Raw genomic sequence first — 15,545 nt, forward strand, 5'->3', positions numbered from 1 at the left:
CGACGGCCAAAGCGCGATACCGGAGGCTGTACACGACGATGCTGACGAAACGCATGGTAATGGACGACGAAACCTACGTCAAAGCCGACTACAAGCAGCTTCCGGGACAGTAGTTTTATAGGCAAAAGGAAGGGGAAATGTAGCAGATATTTTCAAGCACATAAAACTGTCAAAGTTCGCAAAGAAATATCTGGTTTGGCAAGCCATCTGTACCTGTGGCTTGAAAAGCAGCATTTTCATAGCTTCCGGGACTGTCAACCAAGAAATGTACGTGAAAGAGTGTTTGAATAAACGTCTGCTGCCTTTTCTGAAGAAACACGGTTGTTCCGTACTGTTTTGGCCGGATTTGGCATCTTGCCATTACGGTAAAAAGGCCATGGAGTGGTACGCCGCCAACAACGTGCAGGTGGTTCCCGAGGACAAGAACCCTCCCAACATGCCAGAGCTCCGCCCAATTGAGAAATACGGGGCTATTGTCAAGCGGAACCTAAAGAAGACCAAAAAACTGCTAAGGACGAGCAGCAGTTCAAGGCAAACTGGCTTTCTGTGGCGAAGAAAGTGGACAAGGTGGCTGTACAAAATCTGATGGCAGGTGTCAAGCGTGAGGCCCGGCAATTCGGATTTGGAAAAGCGAAAGCTTAACTGAATATTTTTCCTGAATTTTATACTAATTGAACTTGAAAAAGAAATTTAATTTGATTTTTTAAAAAAAACGATTTCACCGATTTATACGCGAGTTACGAGACTGCTCGATGTCTCGAACATTTACTTTCATTATCATATTTATTATATTCCTTTTTGCGTTTTTATTCCTTATTGTTAAATACCTGAACTATCATTATCATTTTGTTTTACATTCATTCATTATAATTTGTCCTACTTCCCCAATTTCTCAAATCTTTTGCTCCTCACCCCACTTTATCACTTGATCTCAGTTATCATAATCTTACTCTCTCTCTCTCTCTCTCACACCCACTATCTTTCTCTCCATATATTACTTTGACCTATTTAATAATTACCGTTACAATGTAAGAAATATTATTTAAATTTGCTTTACCATTAATTTTAGTCTTCAGTTCTGTACCAACATCCATCTTGTTAACTTGGAATAAATTGAATTTAAAAATTTAACCGATTTGTTTTATTTAAAAATTAAAATTACATAACTGGCGCAGTCGTTAATTCGAACAAAATTTAAACTGAAGTTTAGAAGAATCGGTCATCGTATAAAGTGCAAAAAAGTTAATGTTTTAAAATTAAAGTAAAATAGAAAATATTTAAGTGGATATAAACTAAAATAAAAAATATACATGTACATATATATGAGTGAAGACAAAATTAATTTAAAAACAAAAAATAGCAAAAAGATAAAAAGTAAGAAATGGAAATTTTGTCATATGAGTGAAACAAGTGATTTAATCCATTTATAAAAAAAATTAAAACTTATTTCATGAAATATTAAACTAAAGTGGTTACGTAACATTTACTACGAAAAGAAGCATTCGTTGAGGTCTCAACGAAAAGTGTAAAAGAAAAATAAAAGTAAAAACAGTATAAGAGCAGTATAAGTAAATACAAATAGAATCGAAAAAAAAAAAACAAAATAACAATATGACATTAACATTGAATGATGTGCTAAAAGATGCACAGAGAATCCATGAGTTTAGAGGAGACGACTCATATGCTCTCACTTCATTCTTAAGAGAAGTTGAGACTGTTTTGGCCATTGTGAACTCAAACCCAGAGGCAAGAGATTACATATACAGAAGAATTATTCTTAACAAGCTACAAGGTGATGCTCTTCACGTCGTAAGAACATTGGTGATAGAGCCTACATGGGAGGAGACACGAAGAGCTTTGATAAGTAATTTCGGTGTTAAAGAGTCCTATCACCAGTTGTACCAGGAAGCGTTTGCCGCGAAAAATAATGGTATCGTTATGTATTTTAAAATTTTAAGAGATATTTTATATAAAATAAATGAAAAATATGAGTACGATGAGGAGAAACCAGTTGAGTTTAATCATGTTAATTCAGAGAAAATTATTTTAAAAACATTTATGAATAACATTGATGTTAATTTAGCTTCTGTTATTGTTAACCGAAATGTAACTAAATTAAGAGATGCTTATAACTTGTTAGAAAGAGAAGGATTGATTAGAAATGAAATAAATAATGGTTGTATGGTAGGTCAGTTTCCACGAAATCATCGTAATTTTAAATCTGGCAATGAAATGGGACACGATAACAACAAAAACGTTGTCTATAGAAACAACAACAATACACATGGATCGAGCGTTAGCTCTAATAGAGTATTTGGTGTGAATCCAAGTACACAAATGGGCCAAAGTTTTAGTAACCCTTATAGTCGTAAGCCAAATTTTTTTCATAATCAGAATTTACCGCAAACAGGCAATCGTTATAATTCGTATCAAAATCGTAATCCAAACAAAACCACAATTTCTGCCAATTCTAGACGTTATGAAAATTTCGAACAAAATGGTGATAGAAATTCCAGATTTTCGGAAAATAAGGAAATGCAAGTGGATTATTTACAGGAAGGGGAAGATATGCAGGCAGAAGGGGAACAAGTAAATTTTCACATGACTGCCCATCGAAGACACTTCCAATAGTAATGTTAACTGTTGGAGAACATAGAATTAAGGCTTTAATCGACACAGGCTCAACGACTTCATTACTAGATCAAAATAAATTGACAGATTATGAAAGAATAACACTTAAGTGTCCAATATCTTTTTCGTCTTTAAACTCCCAAACGAATATATGTCAGGAAATAATAACAGAGTTGCCAAGTGAATTTGGAGAGGATGCCACAATGTCGTGGAAATTGACATGTTTTGCTCGGAAACGATTCGATGCAATTTTAGGGCAGAATATTTTAAAACCACTCGGCGCAGTTATAGATATGGACTCTGAGATCTTGACTATAAACGGGAGAACAATAGAATTTTTAAAGATTTGTCCTTATTTAGATAACGAAATACATCAATTGGAAGGTATAAATATTGATGAGAAAATTTGGCAGAACTTATTTAGAACCTTAAATGTAGAGGAGAAATCGCACTTAGAGAGGCTATTGGATGAATATTCGGACTTGATATACACAGATGGTCAGATACTTAGTAATACTGATGTTATAATGCATGAGATAAGGACAATCCATGACAGGCCAATTTATACCAAAATGTATCGATATCCTCATATCCATGAACAGGAAATTTTCACTCAGATTAATGATATGTTGAGACAGGGGATTATAAGAGAGAGTAATTCTCCATATAATAGTCCTTTGTGGATAGTACCGAAGAAGTTAGATAATTCGGGAGACAGAAAGTGGAGGATTGTTATCGATTACCGGAAATTGAATGCTATAACCGTGGATGACAAGTTTCCTATCCCTAATATAGAAAATATATTAGATAAGTTAGGACGCGCTCAATATTTTACGACTATTGATTTGGCGAAGGGTTTTCACCAGATTCTTGTTAAAGAAGAAGATCGGTCGAAAACAGCATTCTCCACCCCTTATGGCCACTATGAATATTTACGTATGCCTTTTGGCTTAAAAAATGCCCCAGCCACATTTCAAAGGCTGATTAATACAGTCCTAAGGGATGTAATAAATAAGGTATGTGTGGTATATTTGGACGACATATTGATTTTCTCCAATAGCCTACAGGAGCATGTTAGTAGCATAGGCATTGTTTTCGATAAATTAAGAGAGGCAGGACTAAGGATTCAGATTAATAAGTGTAGTTTCTTTTCTAAGGAGACGTTGTATTTGGGACATGTTTTGACCCCAGATGGTGTTAAACCAAATCCAGCCAAGGTGGATACAATTTTGAACCTGAATCTGCCTAGAACGGTCAAGGGAATTAAGCCCTTTTTAGGAATGACTGGGTATTATCGAAAATTTATAAGAGATTACGCTCGTGTGGCATACCCTATGATAAAATATCTCAAAAAGGGGGTACGCTTGAATACAAATGACCCCAATTATATAAATGCTTTTGAGAAACTTAAGGCCATAGTTACGGAAGTGCCGGTACTGAAGTATCCGGATTTTAAAAAACCGTTTCAGCTCATAACCGATGCTAGCTCACATTCTTTAGGAGCTGTCTTACAACAAGGAGGACATCCAATTTCATTTGCCAGCAGAACCTTGAATGAGCATGAGATCAATTATTCAGCTACGGAAAAAGAGCTACTTGCCATTGTTTGGGCAACGACCTATTATCGTCCCTACTTGTACGGTGTTAGATTTGAGATTCTTTCAGACCACCAACCGCTAAGATGGTTGTTCGTCAAGTCCCAGAGTAGAGATTTGAATCCTAGGTTGCATAGATGGATGATAAAATTAGGTGAATTTAATTTGGTGGTTAATTACATTCGAGGCAAGGATAATGTTGTAGCCGATTTTTTGAGCAGGATAGATAATGAACCGGTGGAAGTTAACGCCATGGAAGATTTAGAGGACATTAGTTCCCTATATAACAACATAGAAAGCGATGATAATACCGTACATTCCCAGGAAGAGGATAGGGACGACCATATACCGATTTTAGATACCATAGTAAATAGGTTCAGGACGCAAATTATTTTGACGGACAGTAAAGTGAATGAGGTCGATGTAATCCATAGTAATAGAAAGATTTATGTATGTTCAAGGGACTTGATGGAAAATTTGGACGATATTTTACTACGGAATATTGAAAAAGGTAAAGTAGGTGTATTTACGGAATTGGATGAAGGCAAATATAATATTTTACAAAAGAAGATTATCGAGTTATATGAAGGAGATAACAGAGTCAAATTTGTCCGATGTTCTTACAATGCAAAGGATATGCTAACTGAGGATGATGCATATAGGCAGATACATGAATATCACAGGAATGAAACGGGACATACCGGTATAAATGAGAATTATGAAGGACTGAAACGGAGGATATATTACCCAAATTTGAAAATTTTGGTACAAAAATATGTGAATAATTGTGATATATGTTCTAGGGCCAAATTCGATCGCAACCCCATCAAACCGAAATTTAAAATGACTGAAACGCCTTCAGATATAGGACAAATTATCCATATGGATATTTACACAATAATGAAATCGAACTTTTTAACGTTCGTAGATAGATTTTCTAAATTTGCCACTGCATTTTACCTTGAGGATAGGACCAATCAAACGATTATAGAGAAATTGCGTCTGTATAAGTCACAAAAGGGTCAATATGACAAACTTATTACAGATAATGAATTTAAAAGTGTAAATATTAGTGATTACTTGAGAAAAGAGAATATATCGTTGCATTTGTGTAAATCCAATAGTCATACAGGCAATGGGGATATCGAAAGATTACATAGTACTATTTGTGAAAAGATACGGACCATGGCCATTGATAATATCTCACTAAATATCAAGGATAAAATAAGCAAGGCTATAGAATATTATAATAATAGCGTTCATTCTGTAATAAGGGCTAGACCAATTGATGTTTAGCATGGAAATTGTGACAAGAAGAAAGTTTACGAATCTCTCCTGAAATGTAAAAAGTATTCCATTTACAGTCGGAATGAGAATAGGGAAGAATATAAGGAAGACAGGGATCATGGCTATATAAGGAATTACAGAGCTGTACGTCACAAAGAACAGCCAAAATTTAGAGCAAGCGACTTGAAAAATGTTCATTGTTCAAATATCCAACGAAAGAAAAAATACGATGGAGTCGTGGTTACTAACAATTACGATAAGTAAGGGCTTATTTTGTTCTTGTTTTATTTTAGTTATTTAGGTTTATTATAGTTATATCTTGCTTTAATTTATATATATAAATATATTCACTAATGGACTCAGGAGAGTCTCTCATTTAAGAGGGGAGTAGTTACGAGACTGCTCGATGTCTCGAACATTTACTTTCATTATCATATTTATTATATTCCTTTTTGCGTTTTTATTCCTTATTGTTAAATACCTGAACTATCATTATCATTTTGTTTTACATTCATTCATTATAATTTGTCCTACTTCCCCAATTTCTCAAATCTTTTGCTCCTCACCCCACTTTATCACTTGATCTCAGTTATCATAATCTTACTCTCTCTCTCTCTCTCTCTCTCTCTCTCTCACACCCACTATCTTTCTCTCCATATATTACTTTGACCTATTTAATAATTACCGTTACAATGTAAGAAATATTATTTAAATTTGCTTTACCATTAATTTTAGTCTTCAGTTCTGTACCAACATCCATCTTGTTAACTTGGAATAAATTGAATTTAAAAATTTAACCGATTTGTTTTATTTAAAAATTAAAATTACATAACTCGCGTTTTCCCTTGACCAAATTTTGACCGTATCACCCTTTATATGGCCCATTTGTAATATTTCGATATGTTACCAACGGAATGACGTGGTTAGTATACCCTCCATTCTATGGTGGAGGTTAAAAAAAGGGGCGCCTATCCCAATTTCAATGACAAAAAGTAGATTTACGACTTTTGTATCCCAACGCTGTAATTCTCTGCATCGTGACGTATTGTTTCTCCTTAATGAAAATTTGACTTAAGTACCTATTGCGATGATAGTCAATTTATATTATAATTTCGAACTCCGTTAAGTTACGACGTAATAACATTATTGTCAGATTTAATTTTCAAACGATCGTTAATATCTTCAGGATTTGGTAGTGCGCACTTTTCATTTGATTTCATAATACCCTCTTTGATTAAAATGTGGTTTTAGGTATTCCGAATATGACATTCGGGACATTCTTTGCCAAATTTAAGTTTCGAAACCGTAACATTTCAACCAAAGTTCTCGAAAAATTTTGGAAATATTTGCCATCCAACTGAAAGTCTATTTTGATCCCCCAATGCCCATTACTGGTTTAGCCCATTTAAAGCACTCACATAAATTTATTTTTCTCTGCTTTGTGTTCACAATAAATATAGGTCAAGAAACCTATATTAAACTTTCGTTACTGGGAAATGTTTTCGGGAACATTTCTTGTTTTTGATACTGGGTGGAGGAAGTTAGTAACACCCATAGAAAAATCATGAACGGCGTTCACGTTTCAAAACGATTCGTTCATGAAAGTGAATCAGTACACATGTTGTGTCAAACAGAGAACATACGGTGTCAACCTAACAACGATAAAATTACACCATTCGTTGTCAAAGCAACAACCAGCGTTCATGATCTGAAAACGTAATGGTTGGGAATTTAAAAAAAAAGAAATTCCGCTACCGTGACTCGAACCTGGATAGTCTGCTACATACGCGTTAAAAGTCATCTTAGCACATTGCACCACCGACGGAGTTGTTAAAGAAGAAACGAACGTTTCCGTAATTATACCCTTCACCACTACTGTGGTACAGGGTATAATAAGTTTGTGCATTTGTATGTAACGCCAAGAAATAATTGTCATAGACCCATCTTTTAGTATACCGATCGGCTTAGAATTAAATTCTGAGTCGATTTAGCGATGTCCGTCTGTCTGTCTGGCTGTGTGTCTGTCCGTCCGTCCCTGTGTATATATGTATATGTAATTTTGTGCACAAAGTACAGGTCGCAGTTTAAGTCCGATCGTCCTCAAATTTGACATAACGTCTTCCTTCGGGTAGAAGACAATCGCTATTGATTTTGGAAAAAATCGGTTCAGATTTAGATATAGCTGCCATATATAGTTATCACCGATTTGATCATAATTCACGTATTTATGAACCGACGTTCTTCAAATTTTGTACATCTGAATGTTTTGTCAGTCCCGTAAAAACTGCCAAATATCAGCTAAATCGGTTCAGATTTATATATAGCTCCCATATATATCTTTCGTCCGATTTGGACTTATATGGCCCCAAAAGCGAGAGTTTTGCCCTGATTTGCTTCAAATTTTGCACAACGAGTACGTTTAATAGTATCGTTAATTGTGTCAAATTTAGTTGAAATCGGTTCAGATTTAGATATAGCTCCCCTATATATCTTTCGTCCGATTTTGACTTATATGGCTTCAAAAGCCAGAGTTTTGGCCTGATTTGATTAAAATTTCTTACAAGGAGTACGTTTAATAGTATCGTTAATTGTACCAAATTTAGTTGAAATCGGTTCAGATTTAGATATAGCTCCCATATATATCTTTCGACCGATTTGGACTTATATGGCCCCAAAAGCCAAAGTTTTGCCCTGATTTGCTTCAAATTTTGCACAACAGGTACGTTTAATGTGCTTAATTTGGTTAAAATCGGTTCAGATTTTGATATAGCTCCCATATAAATCTTTCGCCCGATTTTCGGTCATATGACCACAGAGGTCAAAGTTGTTATCCGATTTACGTGAAATTTTGCACAGGGAGTAGATTCAACATAGTAACTATGCATGTGAAATTTGATTGCAATCGGTTCAGATTTCGATATAGATTCCATATATATGTTTTTCCTATTTAGGCAAAACTGGCCGAAATACCTACATTTTCCTTATCAAATCGCCACTGCTAAGTCGAAAACTTATCAAAATGACTCAAATTTTCCTATTACTCTATTACACATCTATCGACCGATAAATCATAAATACACTTTTGCGAAGTTGCCTCAAAATTGGTTCATATTTAAATGTTTCCTATATTTTTTTGTGAGGTGGAACTCAGCGCATTAGCCGACTTAAATGTAAAATCTATAATTATTGCAGAACTCTGTACAGATCTGCTCAGATATACAGAATATATGTGTAACACATGGACGGATTTGATATGGTATCGAAAATGTGGACTTACAAAGTGGTGAAGGGTATAATATAGTCGGCCCCGCCCGACTTTAGACTTTCCTTACTTGTTTTTTTTTTTCTATTTGTGTAGAATTCTGAGTTTTCTGTGTTTGCTGCTCCGTTGCAGTTCTTGTACCAATAGGACTTTCTTTGGAATATAAGCCTCTATTTTATGGACGTATAATAACATTGGAACTCTTACACAGATATCAATTTTCATCCTCCTTGTTACAGCTCAAGAGTAATGCCGAAAATGCCACAGAGAATTCCAAAAATCCTATAGATGACTTGGTTTATCTATCAGTCAACGATTTACAAAATCAAACCGATAAACTACTGACAACCCAGTCGCTACTCAACTGGGAGGAATATCTACAGCTGATGTTCAACAACGCCCCGAATGGAACAAAATTCAATTCTTCGCACCATGAAGTAATCACCAGCAATGCGGACATCATGTATCTGCAAACCATTGTCGAATACCTTCACGATTTGCCAATGTCACACCTCGAGTTCTATCTGTGGCTGAGTGCGGTGGAAGAACTAATCCTACATACCACCAGTGAAATGCGTCTGCTACATGCTGAATATATGCGTCTGGTTATTGGTACCGAAGGCAGTTCGCCACGCTCCCTCTACTGTGCCCATGGCATCAATAGCCTCATGGGTATGGCTGTCAGTTATGCATTGGCAGATGACGACTTCACACGTCACAAATTGCCAAACGTACATCGTATGCTGGACGATATACGAAGGTCGTTTAACAATTTGGTACGTTCGACAACGTGGATGGATGGGCCAACGAAGCACGAGACTTTACAAAAGTCTGCGGAAATGAAAAGTTTCATTGGCTATCCCGAATGGATTACCAACGGCTCGGCATTGGATGAATTTTATGAGGGTGTGCATGCCAATGCTTCAACACATCTCGAAAACATGGTTGGTGTTCTGCGATGGCAAATGCAGGGCAAACTGAATAATCTCAATGTTCCGGATGCCTTTGGATGGGCCACATCACCTTCGAATGTCAATGCGTTCCATACATTCCAGGCAAATGCAATAAGTGAGTACCGTATTACTATCTGGTAATCCAAACTATGTCTGTTTGTCTGTCGACCGGTATTGCTGCTTTGCATGTTTGCATGTCATTTAAATCAATTCATAGATATTCTGCAATGGAATCAATGGATGAAAATCCATCCATTGGATTCCCAATGATCCTTCGTTTTTGTTTTGGTTTCTGTTCTTTTTCAATTCTTGGTTTTTAATAACATCTCCATATTTGCAGCTATACCAATTGCTATACTGCAATATCCTTTCTATGACTTGGGCCTGGAGTGAGTAATTGTTGTAACATGTGTTCGAGCACTTTTATTTCAATTTGCACAAATTATGTACAGTTTTGCTCTTGAAAGTATGCAGCAATTTGCACTTTTAAATTGAATATTAATTAAAAAGAAAAACTACAGAATATATTGCACATATACACAAGCAATATTGTTTTCCTAGCTAAACTATAGAGGATTTGTTTTTTACACGAAGATAAAAATAAACAAATATATACGGCCGTACGTTCGGCTGGGCCGAATTTTAAATATCCATGATCATGGATCAACTATGAGAAATTCCTTTCGAAGGACTCAGGTTGGGCACTGTGCAGTAGAGCGGTGGGATATGAATGGAGCTTAAATCCAAAGTTGACGCACTGGATATATGAGAGCTTAATAAGGCTAATCCTCACATACGCGTCGATAGTCTGGTGGTTATTGATGGAGGGAACTGCAACATAAAAATTCAACAATGGACATGTGTCGGCAATGTAGACTGCGTCAGCCAGATCTTTGGTGACGATATTCGACGTAAGACCTGTGGAGGTTCAGATCAGAAGCGAAGTCGCCATGGCTGCAATTGAAGATGTTGGAAGAATGAGATCACAAAACATGACAAATAATCAAAGGATAATAGAGGGGACGGTAGGTGAAATGGCGAATGCCGCAACAATCCATGAACGTATACCTCAGGTGGCCATAACTGCTGAGTGTGAAATTCTGTCGCTATTCTGACGGGACTCCAGAACAGATACTCAGGGAAATAACTGCTACACCGATGGATGGAAGATAAGCGACAGGACGGGGATGTATGTATACGTGGAAATCCGCGGATCGAGTTGGAAGAATGGGCATGGAGACACATAAAGTGATGAGGACCAATGCAACGGTCGGGCTACGAGAATACTATGTGGTAACCCAGATAAGAAAAATGCTGGAGAACTACTCAAGGAGAGTACTGTCATGAGGACCGTGGAAATAATGACCGGGCACCTAGAATTGAGAGCACATTTGTGTCGAATACACGCAAAAAAATAATTCTTTCCTCCCAAACGAAATTTTAGACAAACAAAGTTCGTTTCTCATTTGCTTTTCGCTGTAAGGAAGTGTATTTGGGAGAAAAGTATATACTTTTTGTGATAAACGTTTATTCTTTTCCAGGATGTAAAAACAATTTCATAAGGACAAACTCAAAAAAAAAACCCTTGTGTTCTTGCTAATTGCATTTTCCCTCACATATTTCTCACATCCACGATGTTTTTTCTTAACACCTTTTCCTGTAATACCAACAATGTAGAAGAAATTATACGATTTTATAAATTTTTAAATTTTTTTTTACCTTTCCTTTGTAAGCCAACACACAAACCACTGGGCTATGTACCTGTTATGGTCATCAATAGATAAATATCCATATAAGTTATATTTATATAGCATAGCTTGCGGCGCCCACGAACCGAATTAACAAAGTTTATTTAACAGAAACAAACATTTAGTTTGTCACCGTGGTGCAGTGGTTGCTACGTCCGACTTGCATGCCAAGGGTCGTGGGTTCGATCCCTGCTTCGACCAAAGTTTTTTTTTTTGTTTTTTTTTTTTTACATATATTCCAGATATGTTCGGAAGATTCCGAAAAAATGTTCAACTTTCCATTGTAGTATATTAAATTTTGAACTTTGAAATGTGTCTTATTAAAGACCTAAAGTGAGAAAAGAACAGTGTTTGATATAAACGAAATGGACTGTGCTGTTGTTTCAAAAATAACTTTTTTTATTGAAAAAATAAAAATTTTGTAACAAACGAATTTTTTTGGTGATAAAAGTTTAAAATTTTCGAAGCAATTCAAAAAAACTCTAACAAAAGAAAAACGTTTTCGGTACACGTTTTCCAAACGTTTTTTTTCTTTACGTGTAGGAGCAGCAAGAAATAATGGCCGAGAACAAATGTGCCGAATTCGAGCAGCATATGTTTATGCATGTAGGACTTTTTTGAGGATGATGAGACTTTGGAACACAACCTTTGTCACTATCTTATCTTTACTACGCAAAGCGTTAACGCACAGCATGCCGAATACTGGCTAAGGTATATGTCAGCCGATATGAGACTGGGCAACCTGAATCCTCTTTCCAAACTAACTTATAACGAATCTCACAGTAAAAGGTACCATGAGAAGGCTCTCACTATTAAATTCTCTGCAACCCGCTGAGATATTCTCGGCGGTTCTCAATGATTGAACTGCAGACCGAAAATCACTGGATATAATTCAAGTCTAATGATTTAAAAGCATTAGACCTATCCAGAGGTCTTGTGGATTGAATTGCAGATCAGAAGATCTCAGTGATTTAACTACGGCTTAAAACTCCAAAGATTTTAACTTCGGGATGAAACGCCAGCTATAAAATGAAGGCCTAATGGTTTTGTCGGCATCTTAATAAATTTCCACAGCTTTTATTTTGGCTGCAAATTGTATGACGTTTTTGCAACAAATTTCTGAACACTTCCTACAGTACTTTAAATAATGGGATAGCGTTGCCAGGAAGGAAATCGACAAATATCAAAACTCCGTACGTGGGAATTTTTACGATAATTTGTATACCCTTCACCACTACCACAGTTTGTTTGTAACGCCAAGAAGGAAAAGTCGGAGACCCATCGTTTAGTGAGTCGATTTAACTATGTCCGTCTGTCTGTTCATGTATTTTTGTGTGCAAAGTACAGTTCGCAGCTTATGTCCGATCGTCTTCGAATTTGGCATAGGGCCTTTTTTTGGGACAAAGATAATTGCTTTTGATTTTGGAAAAAATCGGTTAATATTTAGATATAGCTGCCATATATATTTATCACGGATCTGATCCTAATTGGCGTGTTTATCAACCGATCTTCTTCAAATTCCGTACATCCGAATATTTTATGTGTCTCGAAAAACTTGCAAAATATCAGCCAAATCGGTTCAGATTTAGATATAGCTCCCACATATATATATTTTACCCGATTTACACTCATATGACCACAGAGCCCAAAGTTTACTACCGATTTTCGTTCAATTTTGCACAGATAACTTCGTATTGTATTAAAGACATTTTTGCAATTTTGAACTATAACTTTTTCCTTCAATCTTCGAAATTTTCCTTAACAAATGAAAAATAATAATTATGTCTTAAAATTTTTCTTGAATTTGTCGAAAAATGTATCCTTTTTTTAATCTGCGTGACATTTGCGTTTGTAATACAGTTTAGTTAAAATTTTCTAAAATTAACCAAAATTTTCTTTCCTGGTGCGTCCACTGTTGTTTTTTAATAAAACAAATACAACACAGAGTTGATAGTTAAATATAGTGCCAAAATATCCGGTGTTTTGAAAAGTCGTTTTTTGGTTTATCCAAAAATCCCAATTTTTTTGAAAAACGCGTTTCGATTTGTTTCGAAAACAAAATTTTTCATTTCTGAGGAGCGAAATTTTAGAGAAACGACATTTTCTTTCTAATTCTTTAGAAGCAAATAACAAAGATTTGACCTAATCGAAAAACGCTTCTGATAAATTGTGGTTTATTTTATTTTTATTTTTTTTTGCAATAAATCGAAATCTCGTTTGACTAACATTTCGATCTGGGAAAACTATCTTTGGTGCAGGACCACAATTTCTATTCAGTTTTATCGAAAAAATGCGAAATCGTCGTATAAAGGGTGGTGTTGTTTTTCATCTTCAGTACACACCTCTATACAAAAAGTCCCACTTTCGGAAGATAAAAATTTCATTGAAATATAGAAAACCGGTTTACCAATGGTCAAAACCCAGTTTTCGCCGTTAACCGAAAATGCCAATTTTTCACCATCCGCTTTCGGGTTGTGTAATTGAATCCGGTTGACCGGTGTCGGTTTGAAGCACCGTATGCTTAAAGTTATGACAGCTTAAGCTTTAATCTCTTACATATTTACGATTAGTCTAAAAAGGTAACTCTTTTTAATTTGATTTTTAGGGATGGGAATTCAGTATCAATTCAATTTTAATTCATTATATTGAAAACTACACTAAACCGTAACAGAATATTCCAGTTTTTCGCTTCACTTAAATGCACCACAAGTTCTTGAGTATTTGACCACGATAGGTGTGTATCTAACATATTTTAATATCAAATGATTTGCTCTCTTTCCTATTTAGAGCTTTAAACTATGGTTCTATCGGTACAATTTTGGGTCATGAGCTAACCCATGGATTTGATGATAGTGGACGAATGTTTGATAAAAATGGCAATATGGTGCAATGGTGGTCAAATGAAACAATTCAGGAGTACGTAAATAGAACTGAATGTTTTGTGGAACAATACAAAAACTTTTATTTAGAAGATATTGAGGAATATGTGAGTAATTTTCAAACATTAAATGGTATAAATACTGATAATTTTATTGCAGATTGATGGCGAATTAACATTGGGTGAAAATATAGCCGACAATGGGGGTATGCGTGAAGCCTTCTATGCCTATCGTTTGTATGTTAAAGAGAATGGAAAAGAAAAAATGCGTTTACCAGGCTTAGAACATTACAACCATGAACAGTTGTTCTTCATATCGTTTGGTAATCTGTGGTGTGAAGCCTATACTCCAGCAGCTTCACGATATGCTGTCGAAGATTCCCATTGTCCTGGAAGATTTCGCCTGAAAGGTGTTCTAACCAACTCTGAAGAATTTGCTCAAACATTTAAATGTCCCCGTGGTTCGGGAATGAATCCTAAAAGTCGAAAATGTCGTATTTGGTAATATTGTCATTTGTGATAAATAGGTCGAATAATTTTTGACACCTCAAGCGGGCATTCCAGAGGTCTTTGTGAATTTTTGGAATTTCTACTCAAACCAGAAAAGCATAATAATATCAAAAGAGGTTTTAAGTTCCAAAAATGCAATATTTTACTTACTTTTTTTAAAATGGCTGCAAGCCAATATTGATGGAGCAGGAATATTTAACTGAATCACTGGTCTCTGTACTTATGTTGACTCTGCAGAACTCTGAATACTAAATCGACAATGTCGGCCCTGAAGTGAATGAGATTATATTTTTTTAATTTTTAAAATTATAAGCAAATACTAATGAAACACAAAGTGGTGATGTTAAACTATTTTTTATTGTATTAATCTTGTAAATATTTATATGAAACTTATTATAAATCCTTCATTATAAACTATATTTGCTAAAACCTATTTTACATATTAATCTAAGTAAAAAATTTTGTAAGAACCACATTCTAAGCTCAGTAAGTAAAATCTAAATTTGTATTTTATATCGCATTATACAGGAAGCTCAAAAATAAATAGAAGATCTTTACATATAAGAAAATGCAACTTGGTTTCTTCATCGACTGAGGTAAGTTCATTTGCATCCAGGCTCCCCGTAAAGATCAACTGAACTTTGGGGGCTCTTTATTTTTTCTCCGCAAAGTGATTATGCC

The 15,545-nt window shown here is 35.4% G+C and overlaps 1 protein-coding gene across 1 annotated transcript in view; it reads left to right on the forward strand.

The window, feature by feature from the left end:
- Positions 1 to 15,295, forward strand: part of Nep5 (M13 family metallopeptidase neprilysin 5) — an 82,552-nt gene extending 67,257 nt beyond the window's left edge. Inside the window, exons 6-9 of the mRNA XM_075291553.1 lie at positions 9,015 to 9,843; positions 10,069 to 10,117; positions 14,264 to 14,462; positions 14,515 to 15,295. Of these exons, the coding sequence (XP_075147668.1) occupies positions 9,015 to 9,843; positions 10,069 to 10,117; positions 14,264 to 14,462; positions 14,515 to 14,859 (1,422 nt within the window). The 3' untranslated portion in view covers positions 14,860 to 15,295. The remainder of the gene's footprint in view (positions 1 to 9,014; positions 9,844 to 10,068; positions 10,118 to 14,263; positions 14,463 to 14,514) is intronic.
- Positions 15,296 to 15,545: the final 250 nt, after the last annotated feature.

Source organism: Haematobia irritans, chromosome 1, assembly GCF_050003625.1.
Source record: "Haematobia irritans isolate KBUSLIRL chromosome 1, ASM5000362v1, whole genome shotgun sequence".
In the NCBI taxonomy this organism is placed as follows: domain Eukaryota; kingdom Metazoa; phylum Arthropoda; class Insecta; order Diptera; family Muscidae; genus Haematobia; species Haematobia irritans.